The following is an 18,837-nucleotide window of genomic DNA, read 5'->3' on the forward strand; positions in this document are numbered from 1 at the left end:
GGCCATGAGAAGGAGAACAAGTGTCGAGGTGGTGATAAATTAAAATAAGTCTTGAGAAACACAAGTGATTGATGAAACTTCTTTATCTAATCCCATTTTTTTATTTTTTTTAAGATTAGCATGACGTAATAGCAAAAATTCTTTTAGTCATAACCATTGTTCTTCTGAATTTAATCAAGTTCTACTTTCTTTTTCTTAATAGCATCGACGAACATTACACAATTCTAGCAAATATATGCAAGTGAACTTTAACCTTGTAGAAAATGTTCAATACACGCATGTAGTGATGCGAAAAACTATTGTTCTCATTGTTTCTGACGAACTTATTGTCGGAAGAGAAGTTACCCTAAACTAAAAGCTAGTTGATTCTTATTAACAAGTAACATCATATTTGATTACATATTCGAGTAATTGGCTCTCGTGGTTGTTCATTTCTAGCTAGTCATTTGAACAAGTAAATCAAATATTATAATTTTTTGGATTGGTGTGCGCCAAAGAGCGACTGCTTTCGCTACCTAGAATTTATCTTGCAAAAGAACAGAGAGTTGGATGGAGACCTCAACAATATAATACAAGCTGGATAGATGAAGTGGAAGAGTACATCATGTGTGTTGTGCGATCGTCGTATGCCACAAAAGCTCAAGAAATTTTTTTATAGGACGACAATAAGGTCAGCAATGCTTTATGGCATGGAACGTTGGACAGTGAAGCAACACGTACATAAAATGAGTGTAGCGGAGATGAGAATGCTTTGTTTGATATGTGGGCACACGAGAAAGGATAAGATTAGGCATAAGAATATCCGAGGTAAAGTAGAAGTAGCCGAAATTGAAGGAAAGATGAGAGAAAATCAGTTACGGTGGTTTGGACATGTGAAATGAAGGCCTACAGACGCTCCGGTTAGAAGATACGATTACGAGACGGAGGTTTAGAGCTGAAAAGGGGTAGAGGAAGACCTAGGAAGACTTTGGAAAAGACTCTAAGAAAAGAATTGGAGTACTTGGATCTAACGAAAGACGTGGCACAGAACCAAGCACAATGGCGTTTTAGGATTCATACAGTTGACCCCACTTAATGGAAAAATGCATTGTTGTTGTTATAGTTAGTGTCCGCCAAAGACCTAGCAGATTGATAGGATTTTCATTTCATTCATCGTTTACCATAGAACCAAAGTTCCAATTCGACAAATTTCTAGATTTGGATCTTGAAGCGGAATGTCTTCTTTAGGTAAACAATACATCCAAATAAATTTATGAAACCAGTGTGTCACGTCACGTTGAGCAAAACCAATAACGAATAACAAAATTAACTATATTTCAGGTTCAATCTGCAGCCACACATTGCCTAAAATTGGTAAAGTGTGCTCAGTTTGTTGCTCTCTTAGACCATATTTTAGGTTAAAACTTAAAATTTTTGATTTAAAAAATTTAGGTTTTAACTGAAAAACAGTTTTTATGCTTTAACTTTTTTAGTTAAAATTTTAACCTGAGATTATTAAAGATTGAATTTAGGATAATTTTTTTTTTCTTAAAGTAACTTTTTTTTTTTAATTTTTCTTTTGTAGACAATCTTAATTTAATTTTATGAGCATTTTAACTTAAAAGTACTAAAAAATCACTAAACCGACATTATGAAACTCGTAGAACACTATGAAAAACATGAAACGCGTGAATAATTTTTTTTTTTTAATTATTTTAACCGTTAGACTTAAATTTGGACCGTTATATCTTTTTTTTTTTTTTTTTTTTTAGGATTTGACCATATTTAGTTATAACCATTGGATTAAATGAATTTATAAATATAAAACTAAAAAAACATATATATATATATATGATGGACCAACCAACCTACTAACCCAGTAGAAATCCTAAACTAAATTTGCCCCTGAAATAAGTTTTGGATTAAAACTGATATGAATGCTCACCTAAGATCCTCATTTTGAGGACATGTGAGGTCCTATTTCCTTAAGGGGGCGTTTGTTGCACCGGACTGTCTCGGACTGTACTAGCTGTAGGGACTAAGCTGGACTGGCTTAGACTAGACTAAGCTGGACTAGCTTAGTAAAGCGTTTGGTGCAGTGTCAGACTAAAAAGAAGGATAATAACAAACTATAATATTATATTTTTTAATTCATATTTAATAATATTATATTAATTAATTCTACCCTTTTTATTCTAATAATACTCTCCCTCTCTCTGGAAGCCTCCATCTTTTTCTCCCTTTTTATCTCCTTTGTTCTCTCCATCCCACGCTCTCCACCACGTCCGAAACCTCTCGATCAAGATCCCATCGGACGATCTCCGGTTCAGGAGGGAGCGAAAACCGGCAAAGCTGTGCAGATCGGAGACAGAGGCATCGAGATAGAGAGAGAGAGACTGGGGGAGAAAGATCGAGAGGGAGGAGGTTGAGAATCGACAGATCCGAAAGGTGTGAGAAATTGGAGATAGAGGCGTTGGGAGAGAAAGACTAAGGGAGAGAGAGATTGAGAGGGAAGAGACTGAGGAGAAGAGAGTCTTCGAGAAGGTGTGAGACACTCTGGTGGAGGTCGCGGTGGGGTGTGGGTGTGGATGTGGTGTGTTTGCTTCGGGAAGGAGAGTTGCAGAGATGGGGGAGAAGAAACAAGGAGAAGAATGACGGAGAAGGTTCGAGAGATTGGGGAAGGGGGAAACACGGGGAAGTGGTGGAGAGCGCTTTCCAAGGTTTTCTCTCCGTCCCACGCTCTCCTTCCCTCCCCTATTTTTCAGGTTTTTATTCGGTGCCAGATTCGAAGGTTTTTAATCGGTGCAAGATTCAAATTGGAGAGAGCTTTCCAAGTCTGTGGATTCAATCGGAGCCGCAAGTTTGTGGAGTGGCGAAACCGGCCTGCAGCGATGCCTGGCGAGCTGACCGGCGACGAGTCGGGGTTTGTGGAGTTAGGGAAGTGAGAGACGATGATGGCTTGGATTTCTTGGATCCGTTTCTGTCAAACCCAATATTGCAGACTTGGAGATCCTCTGAGATGGAGAAGAGGAAGGAGGAGAAAAGCAAAGCAAGCAACACGAGGTGAAGCCTGAGGTGAAGAACAGAAAGGGAGGTGAAGCGGTGAATCGAAGAACAGAAACACGAGGTGAAGCGAAGAACAAAAACGGGACTACGAATCCCCTCGTTTTTGGTGGCTCTCGCTAAGCCCACCTAGGGCAAGATTTAGTCGGCACGAGTCCGGCTTAATCCCATTAAACACAATCCTAATTTACACCAAACACTGGACTACTAATCCTAACTAAGTAGTCCAATCCAGTGAAACTTAATCCGGCCAAACAAACGCGCCCTTAAACGATTAATCTGACTGAAATAATTCAAAATCTGATATTATTCCTGTTATAACATAACAAATAATAATTTTGATTAAAAAAAAAGAAGAGTTCCAGGCGTGAATGTCTCTATCCCCTTCATCCCCTCTATCTCATGTCCCCAAGGGCAGCGGGTCTCTTTCAGCCAAGCCCAGCGTCTGGGCCCTCGCCGCCGAGAAGCAAGAGGCCAAATTCAAACAAGAAGCCAACGACGTCTCCCTTCGTTGAATTCTCAACTCTCTGCAACTGCCGCCCCCTTGCCGATTTGAACACTGTTGACATGCTCAAGCCCAACCTCGCGGAGCAGCCCATGTGCCTTATGAGAGCGATTGGGAAGGAACAAACCGAGATGGGTCTTCAAGGGCAGACGAGATAGTTGATTGCGGCATTGCAAAGAAATCGATGGAGGGTAATGGGTTTGAGAGGTGGGTTTTTTGGTACGTACTGTTCGAGGACGAAGATTTGGTGGCGGCAGTGGTGTCGCTTTTGACTGGGATTCGATATGGGAATGCTGGTGATAGAATTGAAAGAGGAAGCCGGATGCGGCTGACTCACGTCCCCAATGTTTGTTAAGAGTGTAACAGGGATAGCATTAGGTTATTCATGAATTTACCGTCAGATTAATCTAAGGGAGTAGATAAAAGAGGACCTCACAGGTCCTCAAAATGAGGACGTGTATGTGACTGTGAGCACTACTAATTTGCACTAAGGGTCGGGTGGGTTTAGAACTTAAAATTTGAGTTTTACTTTAAGGATTGAAGTAGGTTTTAGTGTGCTTGGTTTGAGCACTATATAGTTCTTGATCCAACGATTTTGTAAATATGATGTAATTTATAATGTAGAATTCTTTTTTCTTCTTTGATCAAACGGCCATGTTCTTTGAAAACTAATTAATTCATGGTTGAAGCAAATAAATTTCTCCTTTAAATGTAAGAAAATGTGGTAAATGAATCATTCACGATGTTACAATTGATCATGAATACGCAATCTTATGAGAAATTCAAGGGAACAGATCGATTTTTAAACCAATAGAAATGTCAAAACTACAAATATATGCCAACTGTAAATCTCATGTAATGCCAACCGCTACTAACAGATTCAGGCAGCAAACAACTCAAACTGCAGAAGCTTAAAATTGTGGCTTTAGCTTGTAACTTTACCTACAACAACGGAGAGAGGCCCCTCCATCCAACTAGCAGAATGAAAATCCGTGGTCATCTGCTACGGTCTTGGGAAACCTGCATATCAGCGCCCTCGTTAGTTTCTCGACATTTTAAGGTTTATGCAGTGCTGAAACAATCAGCTGGATATTGGCCAGTAATATATATATGCTACTTACAGCTTAAGCCCTACCAGTTTAGCTGCTTATCCAAACTACTTTATGAGTCCCACTAGTTGAATTTCAAGGCCAAAGAACACAAACCGGAAGAGTTCGCCCAAGTTCTTGAATTGGACCAATTACACTTCAAAACAAAACACACTAGACTTCTAACTGCTTCCAGTGCTTAAGATTTTCAAATTTTACGTGGTTTGGCTGTATGAGGATATTTGAAATTTCTTAAAGCATGTTGCATAATTCACAGCAACTCTGGAAAGATAAGGCAAGTTCATACCGCCTCAACTTTACCGGATCATGACCCAAAGAATAAACAATGGAAAATTCATCAAGCCAAAGTGCCGAGCTGCTCAAACCCAGATCAGATCATCTAAGCTGACACACATCCTAGGTAACTGCTTAAGCTTTTAGGAATAAGAATAAACCAACAAAGTTCATCAGACCCAAGGAAATTATGTTCCTAAGCATATTGAACCACATATAACAACTAGTTGGATGAAATCTTTTAAATACGGCAAGAAATTCTGAGAAGTTTATGAAACAGATAAAACTTATAATATCAGACATCTCATACAAACGAATGGCCCATTGTATTATTACCTTCAGGAATCAAGGTTAGCATTTTGAAATACATGTCGGGCATTATGCAGAAGAACATTGGCGTCCTCGTTTGAAGCATCAAGCATACGCAGCTCTCGGATCTCTTCCTGCCATTTCTCAATTTGTTCCTTGTGCACCCTTTAGGTGCAGTTGTACCCCACAAATTTCAATCATCCAAAACCCCAAATATTACAAATTCAACAGAAAATATAAAGTTACTTTTTGCAACTCACATAATCATTCGCTCTTCAAACTCATCGCTAATCTTCTGAAACATCGTCTTCCCTGATTCTAGACTCTCAGATACCTATGCATAATTCCAATTTATTACATAAAAAACATCCAAAAAATTGCAAATACCTACAATTATTCAAGGAAATAATGATTCATTTACTCTGCAATTTAACAGCTAAATACCAGCTGAGTGAAGCGTTCAATCTTCTCGAGGATGTGAGCGATTGTGAGCTCCGTCTCCTCAGATCCAGCAACTATTCCTTCAAATTCTTGCCTCTGATCCATCTCTGATTCTATGATCACTCCTTCTCCTTCCTTAAACCTCAAAATTAATCAGATTTTCACAAACTAATTCACAAAGCGGAATAAGAAGCACAAAACACACGGATTGAACATAAAAAAAATACATACATCTGGTTTCATGCGTTTCCTTGTAGACTCACTTTCTGCGTTCTCCATTGAATCGATTGTTGATTAAGCTAATTAAGTAACCAGCCAAACAGCACCTTAATTACGATAACAGTAACAGTACAAAATTCAGCATCGATTCTAATTATCGTTAATTAACTTAATTATAAGCATAATTTGACATAAATTCGTACCTTCAATGATGCAATCTCGATCTGACTGACTGTGCGATGAGGACGACGATTCAAAATATCTGTCTCCGTCTCCAACTTTAACATGCGCGGGAACTCTGCTTCCAGTTCTACGGAAAGCGGTTATATATACACGGGTTATTGGGCCTTTTAGTTCCATGTCAAAATTGGCCCAACTATGTAGGCACATTGGGCTGCCAGATAAAACTTGTTAATACTCATTTTGTTTGCTAAACTGTTAGGCCTTGTTTGGTACCTCGGACTGTATTGACTATTTCTGTCGGATAGGATAAATAGTCACCGGATAGTACTGACTAAATTAATCAGGCGTTTGGTACAATATCAGATTAATGACTGTATTATTTATACTGTATTTGGTAATGAACCGGATAAGAAAATGGAATGTCAAATAACAAAGAAAAGCCATTAAACTAAGCTGGTAAAAGGGCCAAATTGTGACATTCCACATTGCCCAGGGGAGTGATCCTTAAATATATATTCTCATCCCTACCTAGCACGAGGCCTTTTGGGAGCTCATTGGCTTCGGGTTCCGTAGGAACTCCGAAGTTAAGCGAGAAGAGGGCTAGAGCAATCCCATGATGGGTGACCCACTGGGAAGTTGCTCGTGAGTTCCCAAAAACAAAACCGTGAGGGAATGGTAAGCCCAAAGCGGAGAATATCGTGCTACAGTGGTGGAGCGGGCTCGGGAAGTGGTCCGCCCCGGGCCGGGATGTGACAATTTGGTATCAGAGCCTAACCCTGGTCGTGTTATGCCAACGAGGACGTCGGGCCCCTAAGCGGGGTGGATTGTGACATCCCACATCGCCCAGGGGAGTGATTCTTAAATATATATTTCCATCCCTACCCAGCACGAGGCCTTTTGGGAGCTCACTGGCTTCGGGTTTCGTAGGAACTTCGAAGTTAAGCGAGAAGAGGGCTAGAGCAATCCCATGATGGATGACCCACTGGGAAGTTGCTCGTGAGTTCCCAAAAACAAAACCGTGAAGGAATGGTAAGCCCAAAGCGGACAATATCGTGCTACGGTGGTGGAGCGGGCTAAGGAAGTGGTCTGCCCTGGGCCGGGATGTGACACAAATTCTAACAGCTAACTATGTGCAATGTCGGTGGAGAAGTGGAAATCTTGGGAGGAGGTGGAGGAGCGGGAGGAGGTCTTGGCCGGAAAGGGGCAGTAGCACAAAAAGCACAGGCTGAAATTAACTTAAAAAACAGTTGAAAGCTGCAGATAAAGGAAGAACAAAAAGCATAGAGCTTTAGGAGCAAGAGAGAGAAAGGAAACCCGGGCAATCTAAAACCAGTAGTATCCCACAAAAATTAAACCATAAGAATCACGACGAACACAAAATTAAACCATAAGAATAACGACGAACACCAAATTAATGAAAAGCTCCGAAGAATTAAGAAAAAAAGGCTTACGTTTGTTGGCGTCTTCAGGAATTTCACCGTTCTCCATGGCTGACAATTTTCCAACGAACTTGGGATTTGCTTTTTTCACGCAAGTGTGGAGGGAGAAAAGAGATATGAAAGAGTTGAACCGGGGAGGGGAAATGAAGAAGAAGAAGAAGAAGAAGAAGGTGTGAGAAGACTAACCTGGAGCAAAGAGCGGTTGCGTTTGGAGAAGAAGGAGCGCCCAATTAAATTGTACCGTGGTTTTGGAGAGGATAAGCAAGCGGGCGTTTACCGTATAAAATAGATGGGCCAGATTGTTTAATCCGGTGTCTATTTAATACAAATGGACACCAAACGCCGTACTCCGTATTATTAATACTATTCGGTGTCTTATATGGTGTGCCAAACGAGGCCTTATTGTTATTGGTACGTGACGTCCTGGGTTCAATTCTTACCGTTGGTAAATCGCAGGATAGTGTACAAGGGAAGGTTAAATGTCTTTGTGAGTCTTCCCGGCCCCCGAAAGGTGGATTGTTGTGGTGAAGCCACTGGCTGGTCCTCTTTTTAATTAAAAAAAATGCAAAATGCTTTGAAATGTGTATTTTACCTTTTTTTTTGCTAATAAAAAAAATTCTACTATGGATAGATGTAAAACACCCATATTAGCTAGAAAACGTAGATAAAAATCTAAATATACATATTTTTTTACATCTTTGGGTGGTGGGCCTGCCAACCAAAGAAAGGAAATTAAGGAAGTCTATTCATACACCCATTTTACCTTCTGCACATATCTTATTAATTTTTGGTCATTGATTATCTTCAACTCATTTAATCCGACGACCAAAAATTAGAAGGGTGTGTGAGAATTAAAAATGAATGCGTGAATATCACTACGCAAAATTAAATGAGATCTTAAATTTACATCTCCCTCATTAAAGTATAACACCCATCTACATCTCCCTCATTATTAGTGTAAAATGAGATGTAATTGTGCACCTCAAATTTGCATCTCTCCATTGGAGATGCTCTAGGAATTTTTTTTTCCATAAAATTTTAACAAGTTTTTAATTGGTTCAATTAAAGGGTTTTTACATAATCTAAATAAACAAGGGACTTAAGTTACTAGTTAATAACAATAATTATGTTTTTAGTATGAATTAATCCAATTTACAGTAATCAAATTACATATTAATAGAACTCTGATTGTCAAGCAAAATTCTATAAGATTACCATTCTAACCCTCTAGTCAAAACTAAACAAAAATAAAAAACATGGGCGGTAATATAATTTCACACAAACCAAATTTAGCTGTTTTTTTTAAAGGGAACTTTAACGAAAAGCTCTTAGTACTGTTCACTTTAACGAAAAATCACATTTTTACACTAAAAAGTCAATCATGGTACTATTCATTTTACCCTTTATTTTGTACATATCGTTAAAACTCAAAGTTTTCAAACCATTTTCATTAGTTTTTTTTTTTTTTTTTTAAAGTCTCACTCACATGTGATTCTAGCATATCTCTGATATTATATAAAAAAAATCTCTCCCATCTCTCCCCCATGTTCACTCAATCTTTTCCTCTCTTTCCATCTAAAAAATAAAAATAAAAAAATATTCACACACACTTTGTGTATGGGCATATGCTAGTTTCCCAATAAACACAGCTTACATTAATATGCACATTCAGGGAAATGAGGCCTGCAGATGTGTTTTGCCTCGAGTTTGGTTCGTCCCTCCTCAATAATAAGTGTATAAAGCAGACGAAACACGTAAACAAGTCGGCAAGAGTAGGTCGGATTAGAATAATTAAAATATAGTTAAGAAAAGCTTTTATTAATAGAGGGTATTCCTCTTGTACATAAACATAAAGGCTTATACTCTAATATCATACTTTCTCCAAATGCATCACCAAAATGAACTTTGTTTCTGTGTTTTTGGTTGTTTAATTAAAAAAAAAGAAAAAGGAAAGATAAAAGAAACATGTTCATCGACAACTTGTTTGACAAATGACACTTATAGGGATTTTACAATCTGCAAAAGTAGGGATAAAAATACTTGCAAGAGAACGAGATAGTTGTAGTATAAACGGCTCAAGTAAGGTCGTTTTCCGCAAGAATTGATTGAATAATTTGTATTTAAACTAATTCTTAATTAACTATTTGAAAACAAGGTTTAGAAAAAGGTGATTTTATGACCTAGAATATTAAAAACGAATTTAATTAAAAATAAATAAATTGGCAAAGTAAAGAAAACAAAATAAAATAGTTGTGAAAATAAATTTGTGCACTAGGGTTCCGCCGTCACCTTAACAATCCAACGTAGTTTTACCAATTACTTATGAATTACCCATGCAACTTTGAAGGTTAGGTTTTTCTAATGCATCTTCTATTCGTGGCGGTATTCAAGCTAGAACGTATATCAAACATGCGTATGTGGTATTCATATCAAATATAAACATGCATGGCTCATTACGATTTGTGAAAACCCTTTGAAAAACCATGCAACCCCTTAGATGTGGTATTTGCCCTAGGTGAATTACAACTATCAATCATAAGAAGCAATACTCAATCCCCAGGTGGTATTTCGACCGAATTGCATCCGATTACTTATCTAAACATCCTAATGGTAGCTAAACATTAAGATATAGAGACAGTTTAAAGCACAGTGATTAATAATTCAAAGTATGCATGCATAATATTATAAGCAATTAAATAAAAACTACATATTCATGCTAAGGCTCAAAGTATCGCCCTAGCAAACGGAAATTAGTTACAAACAATCATAAAACAAAATATTATTAAAAACATGGATAGAAAACACCTTGAAAATACAAAACGTCAAAGCCTAGCTAAGTTCTCCAAATTGATACCTCACCTTCTCTAATGGCTAAAAAAAGCCTTATTTATACTACTACAAAATAAAAACCTAAAAAGTCATAGATTAAAACTCGGAAACATAATAAAATAATAAAACAGAAAATAAAAGTTTTCCTATTTGAACTAAAATTCGGACTTCTCAGAAAATTAGTCTTTTGACTGACCAAATCAACTCCGATTTGGTCCCAAAAGGTCTGTTTTTAAAGCTTGAGACGTCCCCTACAAATCCTCAGAAGAAATATTTCTCAAAATATATCATCTTGACCTCCAAAATATCCAAAACGTCCAGAAATGTCAATCTGGGAAAGCTGCGCGCTGGACCTTTATTTCATCATCATGGTCAAACGGCTTGGTAGAAAAATTTGAAACTTTGATACAATCATCTTGAAATAGTCACGAACATCCTCTAATTGGAATCACTCCATAATTCATCCGTTTGATGACGTTTTGCTCTTAAGGAAGTCGAATGTCCTACATTGAAAATTCATAACAAAGTATAAAAATTCTATCAAAATAACCAATAAATTAATACTAAGAATATGGTAAAATATATAGTATAATATTGTCTCATCAGACACATCCAACCATATATGTTCAAAGTAAGATATCATATGAGGTAGGTTGAAAATCCTTTAGTTTTATTAAAATCGCAATACAACAAGAACCCGATGAATCTGTGGTCTAGAAGTGGTATTTTCTTTACTTTGTTGAAGCAAACAGATTATATACTTTTAAGAATGTGAATGTAAGTTGTGCAAGTCACACATTGTATTCATGTAAGAAAAACTTGGCAAAACAAAAAAGAGAAAGGCAAACACATGATTGATCGTAGTTTACAAATAGAAGTACAATAAAAGCGTAAAAAAAATTGTGATAATTGATGTTGAGTTTTAATGATAAAATTTTACTTCGTAGCATCAATAGGGTAGTGTTGTTTACATCCATTTTTATTTCTCACACACTTCTTGCAGTTGTCGATCAGTGGATATATCCCATTTTAACACCTTCTTTCAAAATAATTATGTTCTGGTAGCTTAGAATAGCATCGGAGTTGAAGGATATATTAGTAATAGACTCATACATACACCTATTTTCTAGAAATCTTTTAGTAGGGTATTTTTTTTAATCTCAAATTTCTTGATAATTCTATACTAATGGGTGGAGGAGTGGCCTAAGCTTCATAATGAGTTAGTAATAATGTGGTTCAAATTTGTCTTTCGCGAGAATCGAACCTAAGACCTCTCATTTACAAGTAAAGAGGAATACCACTAGACCGTAGTTCTTGATAATTGAATACATGCATGCAAGGTTTTAAAAGGTGATAGGGATTAGTCGAGAGGCGTGCAGGGGTCTAGTGTCTAGGTGTCTAGGCGGGGCGTAGGTTTTTTTTAATTTAAATTTTAATTGAATTATATCATACAAATAAATATTTATTTATACTTAAAAAAAATAAAATAATTAGATTGTGATACATAAATTGCAAAATAGAATGACATATAGATTATCAAATATTAGAACATATTGAAAACATGAGGAACATGCATACAATGAGTGTTTATCCAAGTATTCAACAAGTCACTTATAATTTATTGAAAAATAAAATGCAAAATGAAATTATTTGTTTTCTGTCTAAGTAAGAGTCACGATCGACCTAGGCGGATGCTTAGACGGATCTAGGTGGGCTAGATAGACGACGCCTAGGCATACCAGCCCTTTCTTAATTTTCAAACGATTAGGAGTTAATCGGGACGGTGGTTAACTGCTTAGCGTCTAAGTGGCGCTAGGCAGAGATTTTTAAAACAGTGCATGCATGTATCTATTGAGCTATTTTTTTGTGTACACAAAACACGGTCATGTTTTGTTACTTTTCCACTCAAATTATAAATATATTCTAGAAGTGAGACATTTCAATGTTTTATCGTTCATTCTTATTCTTATTATAACATGTAAAATGATGCATCACATGACTTGTGTTTCCTCCTGTCTCTCACTCTAGGATTTCTTCTGATTTTGATTACGGTTACATAAACGAGCCATTAATTTTCTTGGTTCTTTCCATCACTGTTATCTATTTGTCAGTACTATATATACTAGTATGGTCCTCAGCTACTGAATAAAACGTTAAACAGGAAGCACTTAAAAGGGTCTAATTTGTTCAGGCACAACAAGAACTGAATCATGTCCGAGAAGGGTTTGCTCCATATCTTTGTTTTGTTAACTTTTTGGGTGTTAATCTTCCATGCTCGGGTAGGAGCTTGCAAGGGGAAGGCCACTCATCCTGGTTCTACTTTCGCTCGAACACAAGGAACCCGTTTTGTTATGAATGGAAAGCCGTTTTACATAAACGGGTTCAATGCATATTGGATGATGTACATGGCATCGGACCCATCTACAAGGGCCAAGGTCACTTCTGCACTCCAACAAGCCTCCAAGTATGGCATGAATGTTGCTAGGGTTTGGGCTTTCAGTGACGGCGGTAACGATAGACCCCTTCAACCTTCTCCTGGTTCATACAACGAGGACACGTTCAAGGTACGTACTACAGTACTTCATACCGTACGTATGTCTTTATGTATGTATAATCTAAACTACTACTACTAATTTAGTGAAATGTTATTTGAATGTATATATGTTTCGTATTAAAATTGTTTGATAATGTCTACAAGGATTGGTTGAGTTGGTAAAGATCATTTTTTTCGCTAGACTAAGGCCTAAGTTCGACTCTTATTGCCGACAATATCTCTTGGTGGACGGCCTATAAAAAAAATATCTCTTGGGTTTTTTTTTGGTGATTAATGAAGACGTTTGTTTTAAAGGAAAACTAATAAAAAGGGTTTGAAAACTTTGAGTTTTAACGAAAAGTACAAAATAAAAGGTAAAGGGAATAGTACTATGATTAACTTTTTAGCGTTAAAATGTGGTTTTTTGTTAAAATGAACAGTATCGGAAACTTTTCGTTAAAGTTCCATTGTTTTAAACTAAACTTCTTTTTCTTTTTATTTTTATTATTTTATTTTTATTTTTTTTATGTGGTAGGGATTGGACTTTGTGATATCAGAAGCTAAAAGATATGGTGTATATGTAATACTGAGCTTTGTGAACAACTTTGACGAATATGGGGGTAGAAAGCAATATGTGCAGTGGGCAAGAGAGCATGGCCAATCCATCAGCACTGACGACGACTTTTATACTAATTCTGTCGTCAAAGGATATTATAAGGATCATATCAAGGTATAGATATAGCCTCTTAACATATCCACTTATTTATTCTCATTAATTATCGATTATTCTTTTATTTAGATTTACAGTTTTTTTTCTAATTTATTTTTTTTATAGAACTTCGATGATATGATATGAGAAAATTTTATGGATCTGAAAAAAATAAGATACACCAAGATAGAGGAGGACATGAACCTTACCACTCATAAAGCAAAAAAACAAAATACAGAAAATAAGGGACGTAAACCTTATTCCTTTTGAAAAAATAAAAAATAAAAGAAGAACGAATATAAACCTTACCCCCGCATCTCTTTTTTCCAATCTGTTTCGCGTTTAGAGAAATTACTAATGACAAGAAGGAAAAAAAAAATAATCTGCACTTGTACACACGACTTAACCATTACACTTGCTGACACACTTCAATAGAAGCAAAGTGTTTCAATTTTGTGTTTATTATTTCCCAACACTGTACCTGATTAAAGAAATACCCACACAAGATATTTTTTGTTTCAATGAAATGAAGGTAATATTATTTAGACACAAAAAAATAACAACATTGTTAATATTTTCTAATACAAGAGTCTCACAGTGACATATAATGGTAAAACCTACTTATATTAGAAAGTATGTTAATTTTGTGTGTCTAAATAATATTATTGAAGACAGAATTGTGGAAATTGATTTATGTTCTTACATTACAATCTTAACTGGCATGCGTGCACATTGGGATGCAGACTCTGCTCACAAGAAAAAATTCCATAACAAACGTGGCTTACAAAAATGATCCAACCATCGTCGCGTGGGAACTAATGAATGAGCCTCGTTGCCAATCTGACGTATCTGGATCAATTCTTCAGGTTACGTATATATCTCTCCACTTCTTTTTTCCCTAAATTATTATTTTTTTCATTTTTTTGGTATATGGTTTAATGGAATCTGAACACCTTAGCTAATTGACTGTACAGCAATGGGTGAAAGAAATGGCTGCACACGTTAAGTACATAGATAGTAAGCATTTACTAGAGATAGGGCTTGAAGGATTTTATGGCAAAACAACGCCGGACAACAAGCAGTTCAATCCTGGTAATCTAGAATATGGTTCTGATTTCATTGCCAGCAACTTGCTTCCCGACATCGATTTCGCCACTATACATATCTACGCTGAGCAATGGTACGTACTTAGAAACTCTCTATTTGTTCTGTATATACTTTCCCCTATGCATATTTTATTTGTTATTAGAGTATTAACATGCTTTATTCAAATACCATAAGATAGTACAATATATATATATATATATATATATATCTGTACAATCTTCCCATTTTATATAACAAGTAAGAGTCACTCACGTTCTGTATATACTTTCCCCTATGCATATTTTATTTGTTATTAGAGTATTAACATGCTTTATTCAAATACCATAAGATAGTACAATATATATATATATATATATATATATATATATATATATCTGTACAATCTTCCCATTTTATATAACAAGTAAGAGTCACTCACAAGAGCAGACAATTGACTTTTGTAGAAATACACGTGAACTATATTTTAACATTGTAAGGCCCGTTAATCTGTAATGTAGTTCAATAATCCAAGTTTGTTTGTAATTTAATTATATCTTTGAACATTTCTGCTGCCGCCTAACCCTCTTTCTCCCTTTAGAAAATTTGCCACAACAATACTGTTCTTTTTTGTACGTTTAGATGATTTTCTTACTAAAAGATTGTTTATAGTCAAGCTCCATAGATATTACTTTTCTTTTTGAAGAAAAAGAAGCCATGCATATAATATTCTTGGATGAAATAGGTTACCGGGGACAAGCGAAGAGGGCCAGGCCGATTTTGTGGACAAATGGGTGCAACAACACATCGAAGACTGCAACACAGTAGTTAAGAAACCACTGGTTTTGGGAGAGTTTGGCAAGTCTTATAGGTTACCAGGTTACACCCCAGGAAAGAGGAATGCCTACTTTCGCAAACTATATGAGTACATCTACACAAGTGCGAGTAGTGGGGGTTCTCTTGTAGGTGGGATTTTCTGGCAGCTGATGGCACAGGGAATGGACACCTTCAGAGATGGATACGAAGTCGTTTTGGAGGAGAGCCCTACCACTGCCAATGTCATTGCATACCAGTCTAGCAAACTTGGTGGGTTAAATTAAGACTAGTCTATGCATATATATATATGTGTGTGTATACACACACACACACATACATACATACATACATATATATATATATATATATATACACGTATATATATGTAGTTAAGCGTCTCATGAGCTACTTAATTAAGATACTATATTTAACTCATGTAGCTGGTTAATCATCAGTCATCAATATTTCTCATGAATATATAATTATTGTTTTTTGGATTAATTTGTAAATAAAAGCGCATCTGCTATGCTCATTGTTATTTAATTAAGAGCTACAATCCCTCTTTTTTGGCACATTACAAATGGCAAAATGTCAATGATACATGGCAAGTTCATACCGCCTCAACTTTACCGGGCAAAATGTCAATGATACTCATTTTGTTTTCAAAACTGTTATTGCTGCTTGACGTAATCAGAATTTTGTGGTCTCAATAAAGGCATCTCTAAGAGCAAGTCCACTGGGAGTGGATTGCCCGGCACCTAGCACCCAAAATAGGTTAGCCCCCAACCAAATCACTCCACCCCAGCCTAATAGGCTGGTATCCAGCCCAAGCCAAGTAAGAGACCGGCCCAGGATCAACAGACCTAACAGTCGAGCCATCTGACGTCAGCCTGGCCATCCACGTTGTCGATGCTGACGCCATCTCTTCCCACAACCTTCAACCTTCCGCTGGAGGACTCGAACACCTTGCGGGTGACGTTGGTCCCGCTACGCCCGATCAACGCGTCGCAGAGCAAGATCTTGGTGCAGAGCTCCTTAGGGTTGATGTTGATTCCGGGTTCTCCGAGCTTCTCTAAGACAAGGATGGTGGACTTGGCATCGAGGTTTGCAGCAGATAGCACCACGACTAGCCGCGAAGGAGCCCAGCGGTGCAAGGCGGGAGTTACTGAGAAAGCAGAGAGGGAGGGCTTGGAGGTGAGAGAGAGGGCGGGGTTTCGGAAAAATGGGGAGCGGATTTGGGACGGCGACGATGGTGTTATTGTATGTATAGGTGTGTGTGGGTGTAATTTATAATAATATTTTATAAAAATATCAAAAATTAATAATATTTTTTTATAAAGTCAGAAATTAAAAATAAAATTATTATTTTTTAATTATTTTATAATAAAAAAATAATATTTTAATAAAATTGACTAGGCTATTTTTTGTTAGGGATGGAGATGCATTTGGCCTATTAATGTTCATTGGGATCTATCACTGTTCACTGAGTGGATTAAATAAGCTGAGTGCTTGCGCATTTTTTTAGGGGTGGACTTGCTCTAATGGAAGATGCAAAATGCTTCGAAATGTGTATTTTATGTTTTTTTTGTTAACTAGTAAATTCTCTAATGCAGAGATGTAAAATACACATTTTAGCTGGAAAACATAAATAAAAATCTAAATACACATACTTTTTTACATCGTTTGGTGATATAATTAAAGACAAAAGAAAAATTAAGGAAGTTCTATTCATACACCCATTTGCACACCCTTATTAATTTTTAGCCATTGATCTTCTTCAATTCATTCTATCCGGCGGTAGGAAATTAAAGGGGATGTATGAGAATTAAAAAAGGATATATAGATATATAGATAGCACTACCCAAAATTAAATAAGATCTCAAATTACATCTCTCTCATTAAGTTAGAACACCATCCAACCATATAGATAGCACTACCCAAAATCCAAACGTAAAGGCTTATACCCAAAATCCAACCATGTATTGTGATGTGTTTTCTCCAAATACATCACCAAAATGAAGTTCGATTCTTTTTCTGTTGTTGTTTAATTAAAAAAAAAAAAAAGGAAAGATAATTAACATAAACACGTTCATCGACAACTTGCTTCACAAATGACACATCCAACCATATAAATTCAAAGTAAGATATCATATACGGTAGGTAGAAAATCCTTTAGTTTTACTAAAATTGACACACCCCGACCCGGTATGTCCATTAGGACTCCGAATTGAGCTGTGTTGGCCGACATCTGAAAGGCGACGAAACCATAAAGTGTAGTGAGATGTGGAAAATGTGAATAAATTTAAACCTAAAAGTGCCTAAATATAAGAGTGCGCTGGTGGAACGAACCCATTTCATAAGTGATTACAGAGCATAAGTAAAGTACAATAAGGTAAGATAAAGATTATACCATCATAGGTAGCCACCTATACTGGGGTATGCTAAGAATCCTCGTCGGTATGGAAGCTCAGCTACTAAAACCTGGAGGGGCGAAAAAAAAAATAGAAGGGTGAGTGGGCAAAAACAAAGCTTTAGAAAACACATTTATCTTTTTTGAAAGTAATAACCCCTCATTGTAAAACCCGTATAATTTCCACAAAATAATACTACATAATAGGAAAATAAATGTACAAGAGCTGTGAAAACAGAAGCATGACATGCCACAATATCTCAGCAATAGTAAATGTAAGCCAGGTATAAATCAATCTAAACTAGCATGCCGGTTGGAGTCACCTAATGTGACCTGTACGATTGGACCTATTGTTCATCAGTCTATGCTAGCACACGAGTCAGACCTAGTGTGACCTGTACGACAGGCTAGGTGTCAATATGTATGCTCTAATGCTATGATCACGTGATGGCTAGCGAAAAATCGCAAGTTACCTACGAGTCGGAACTGCCTAATGTAGTTTGTACGACAGGCTAGCACCTACTTGGATCCAAGGCGAGTGTGTGGTGCGGGAGCTGAACATACACGTGAAGGCTGTGCCATGGCCCAGGGCGGGAGCATTAACACCGGGGTGTAACAATGATGAGCTCTAAATGAATATAAACATGCTCACATACAATACAACAATCTCAATCATAAAATAACTTACCTGACTTACCTGTGCCTCTGCAGAATCATTTAGCAAACACAAAATCATAACAATGCAATTATTTACAAATATATCACATTTTAAATCTTGGCATGCTATGCATAATCAATTTAAAACATTTTTGGAAACCGCAAGGTGTATATATACATATATATGTATTTATTTATTTATAAACAAAATGCCCACTCACTGATCAAGTCGCCAAGTCGAACCCGCCTCGTAACATCGAGAATCCTTGCGATGCATTTC

At 36.7% G+C, this 18,837-nt stretch overlaps 2 protein-coding genes across 2 annotated transcripts; one reads left to right on the forward strand and one right to left on the reverse strand.

Annotated features, from left to right (window-relative positions):
* Positions 1–4,470: 4,470 nt before the first annotated feature.
* Positions 4,471–6,003, reverse strand: LOC137749525 (uncharacterized). Its single transcript, XM_068489637.1, has 5 exons — positions 5,911–6,003; positions 5,683–5,814; positions 5,499–5,572; positions 5,266–5,403; positions 4,471–4,567 (listed from the first exon to the last, which is right to left on the reverse strand). Exons 1-4 carry the CDS (start codon positions 5,956–5,958, stop codon positions 5,268–5,270), a joined length of 390 nt encoding a protein of 129 aa, XP_068345738.1. The 5' UTR covers positions 5,959–6,003; the 3' UTR covers positions 4,471–4,567; positions 5,266–5,267.
* A 6,556-nt stretch (positions 6,004–12,559) lies between these two features.
* Positions 12,560–15,774, forward strand: LOC137709058 (mannan endo-1,4-beta-mannosidase 1-like). The gene is made up of 5 exons (XM_068448200.1): positions 12,560–12,913; positions 13,418–13,612; positions 14,335–14,457; positions 14,566–14,771; positions 15,420–15,774. The coding sequence occupies exons 1-5, from the start codon at positions 12,560–12,562 to the stop codon at positions 15,772–15,774; spliced, it is 1,233 nt and encodes a 410-aa protein (XP_068304301.1).
* Positions 15,775–18,837: the final 3,063 nt, after the last annotated feature.

This window comes from Pyrus communis, chromosome 11 (assembly GCF_963583255.1).
Source record: "Pyrus communis chromosome 11, drPyrComm1.1, whole genome shotgun sequence".
Classification (NCBI taxonomy): Eukaryota; Viridiplantae; Streptophyta; class Magnoliopsida; order Rosales; family Rosaceae; genus Pyrus; species Pyrus communis.

Excerpts from the sequence above, each read along its gene's own strand:
- LOC137749525 (XM_068489637.1), bottom strand. The coding sequence starts at position 5,958 with ATGGAGAACGCAGAAAGTGAGTCTACAAGGAAACGCATGAAACCAGAT. Across the intron at positions 5,815-5,910 it reads GGAAACGCATGAAACCAGAT|GAAGGAGAAGGAGTGATCAT; the intron begins GTATGTATTTTT and ends TTGAGGTTTAAG. Across the intron at positions 5,573-5,682 it reads TTGAACGCTTCACTCAGCTG|GTATCTGAGAGTCTAGAATC; the intron begins GTATTTAGCTGT and ends AATTATGCATAG.
- LOC137709058 (XM_068448200.1), top strand. The coding sequence starts at position 12,560 with ATGTCCGAGAAGGGTTTGCTCCATATCTTTGTTTTGTTAACTTTTTGG. Across the intron at positions 14,458-14,565 it reads TATCTGGATCAATTCTTCAG|CAATGGGTGAAAGAAATGGC; the intron begins GTTACGTATATA and ends TTGACTGTACAG. Across the intron at positions 14,772-15,419 it reads CATATCTACGCTGAGCAATG|GTTACCGGGGACAAGCGAAG; the intron begins GTACGTACTTAG and ends TGGATGAAATAG.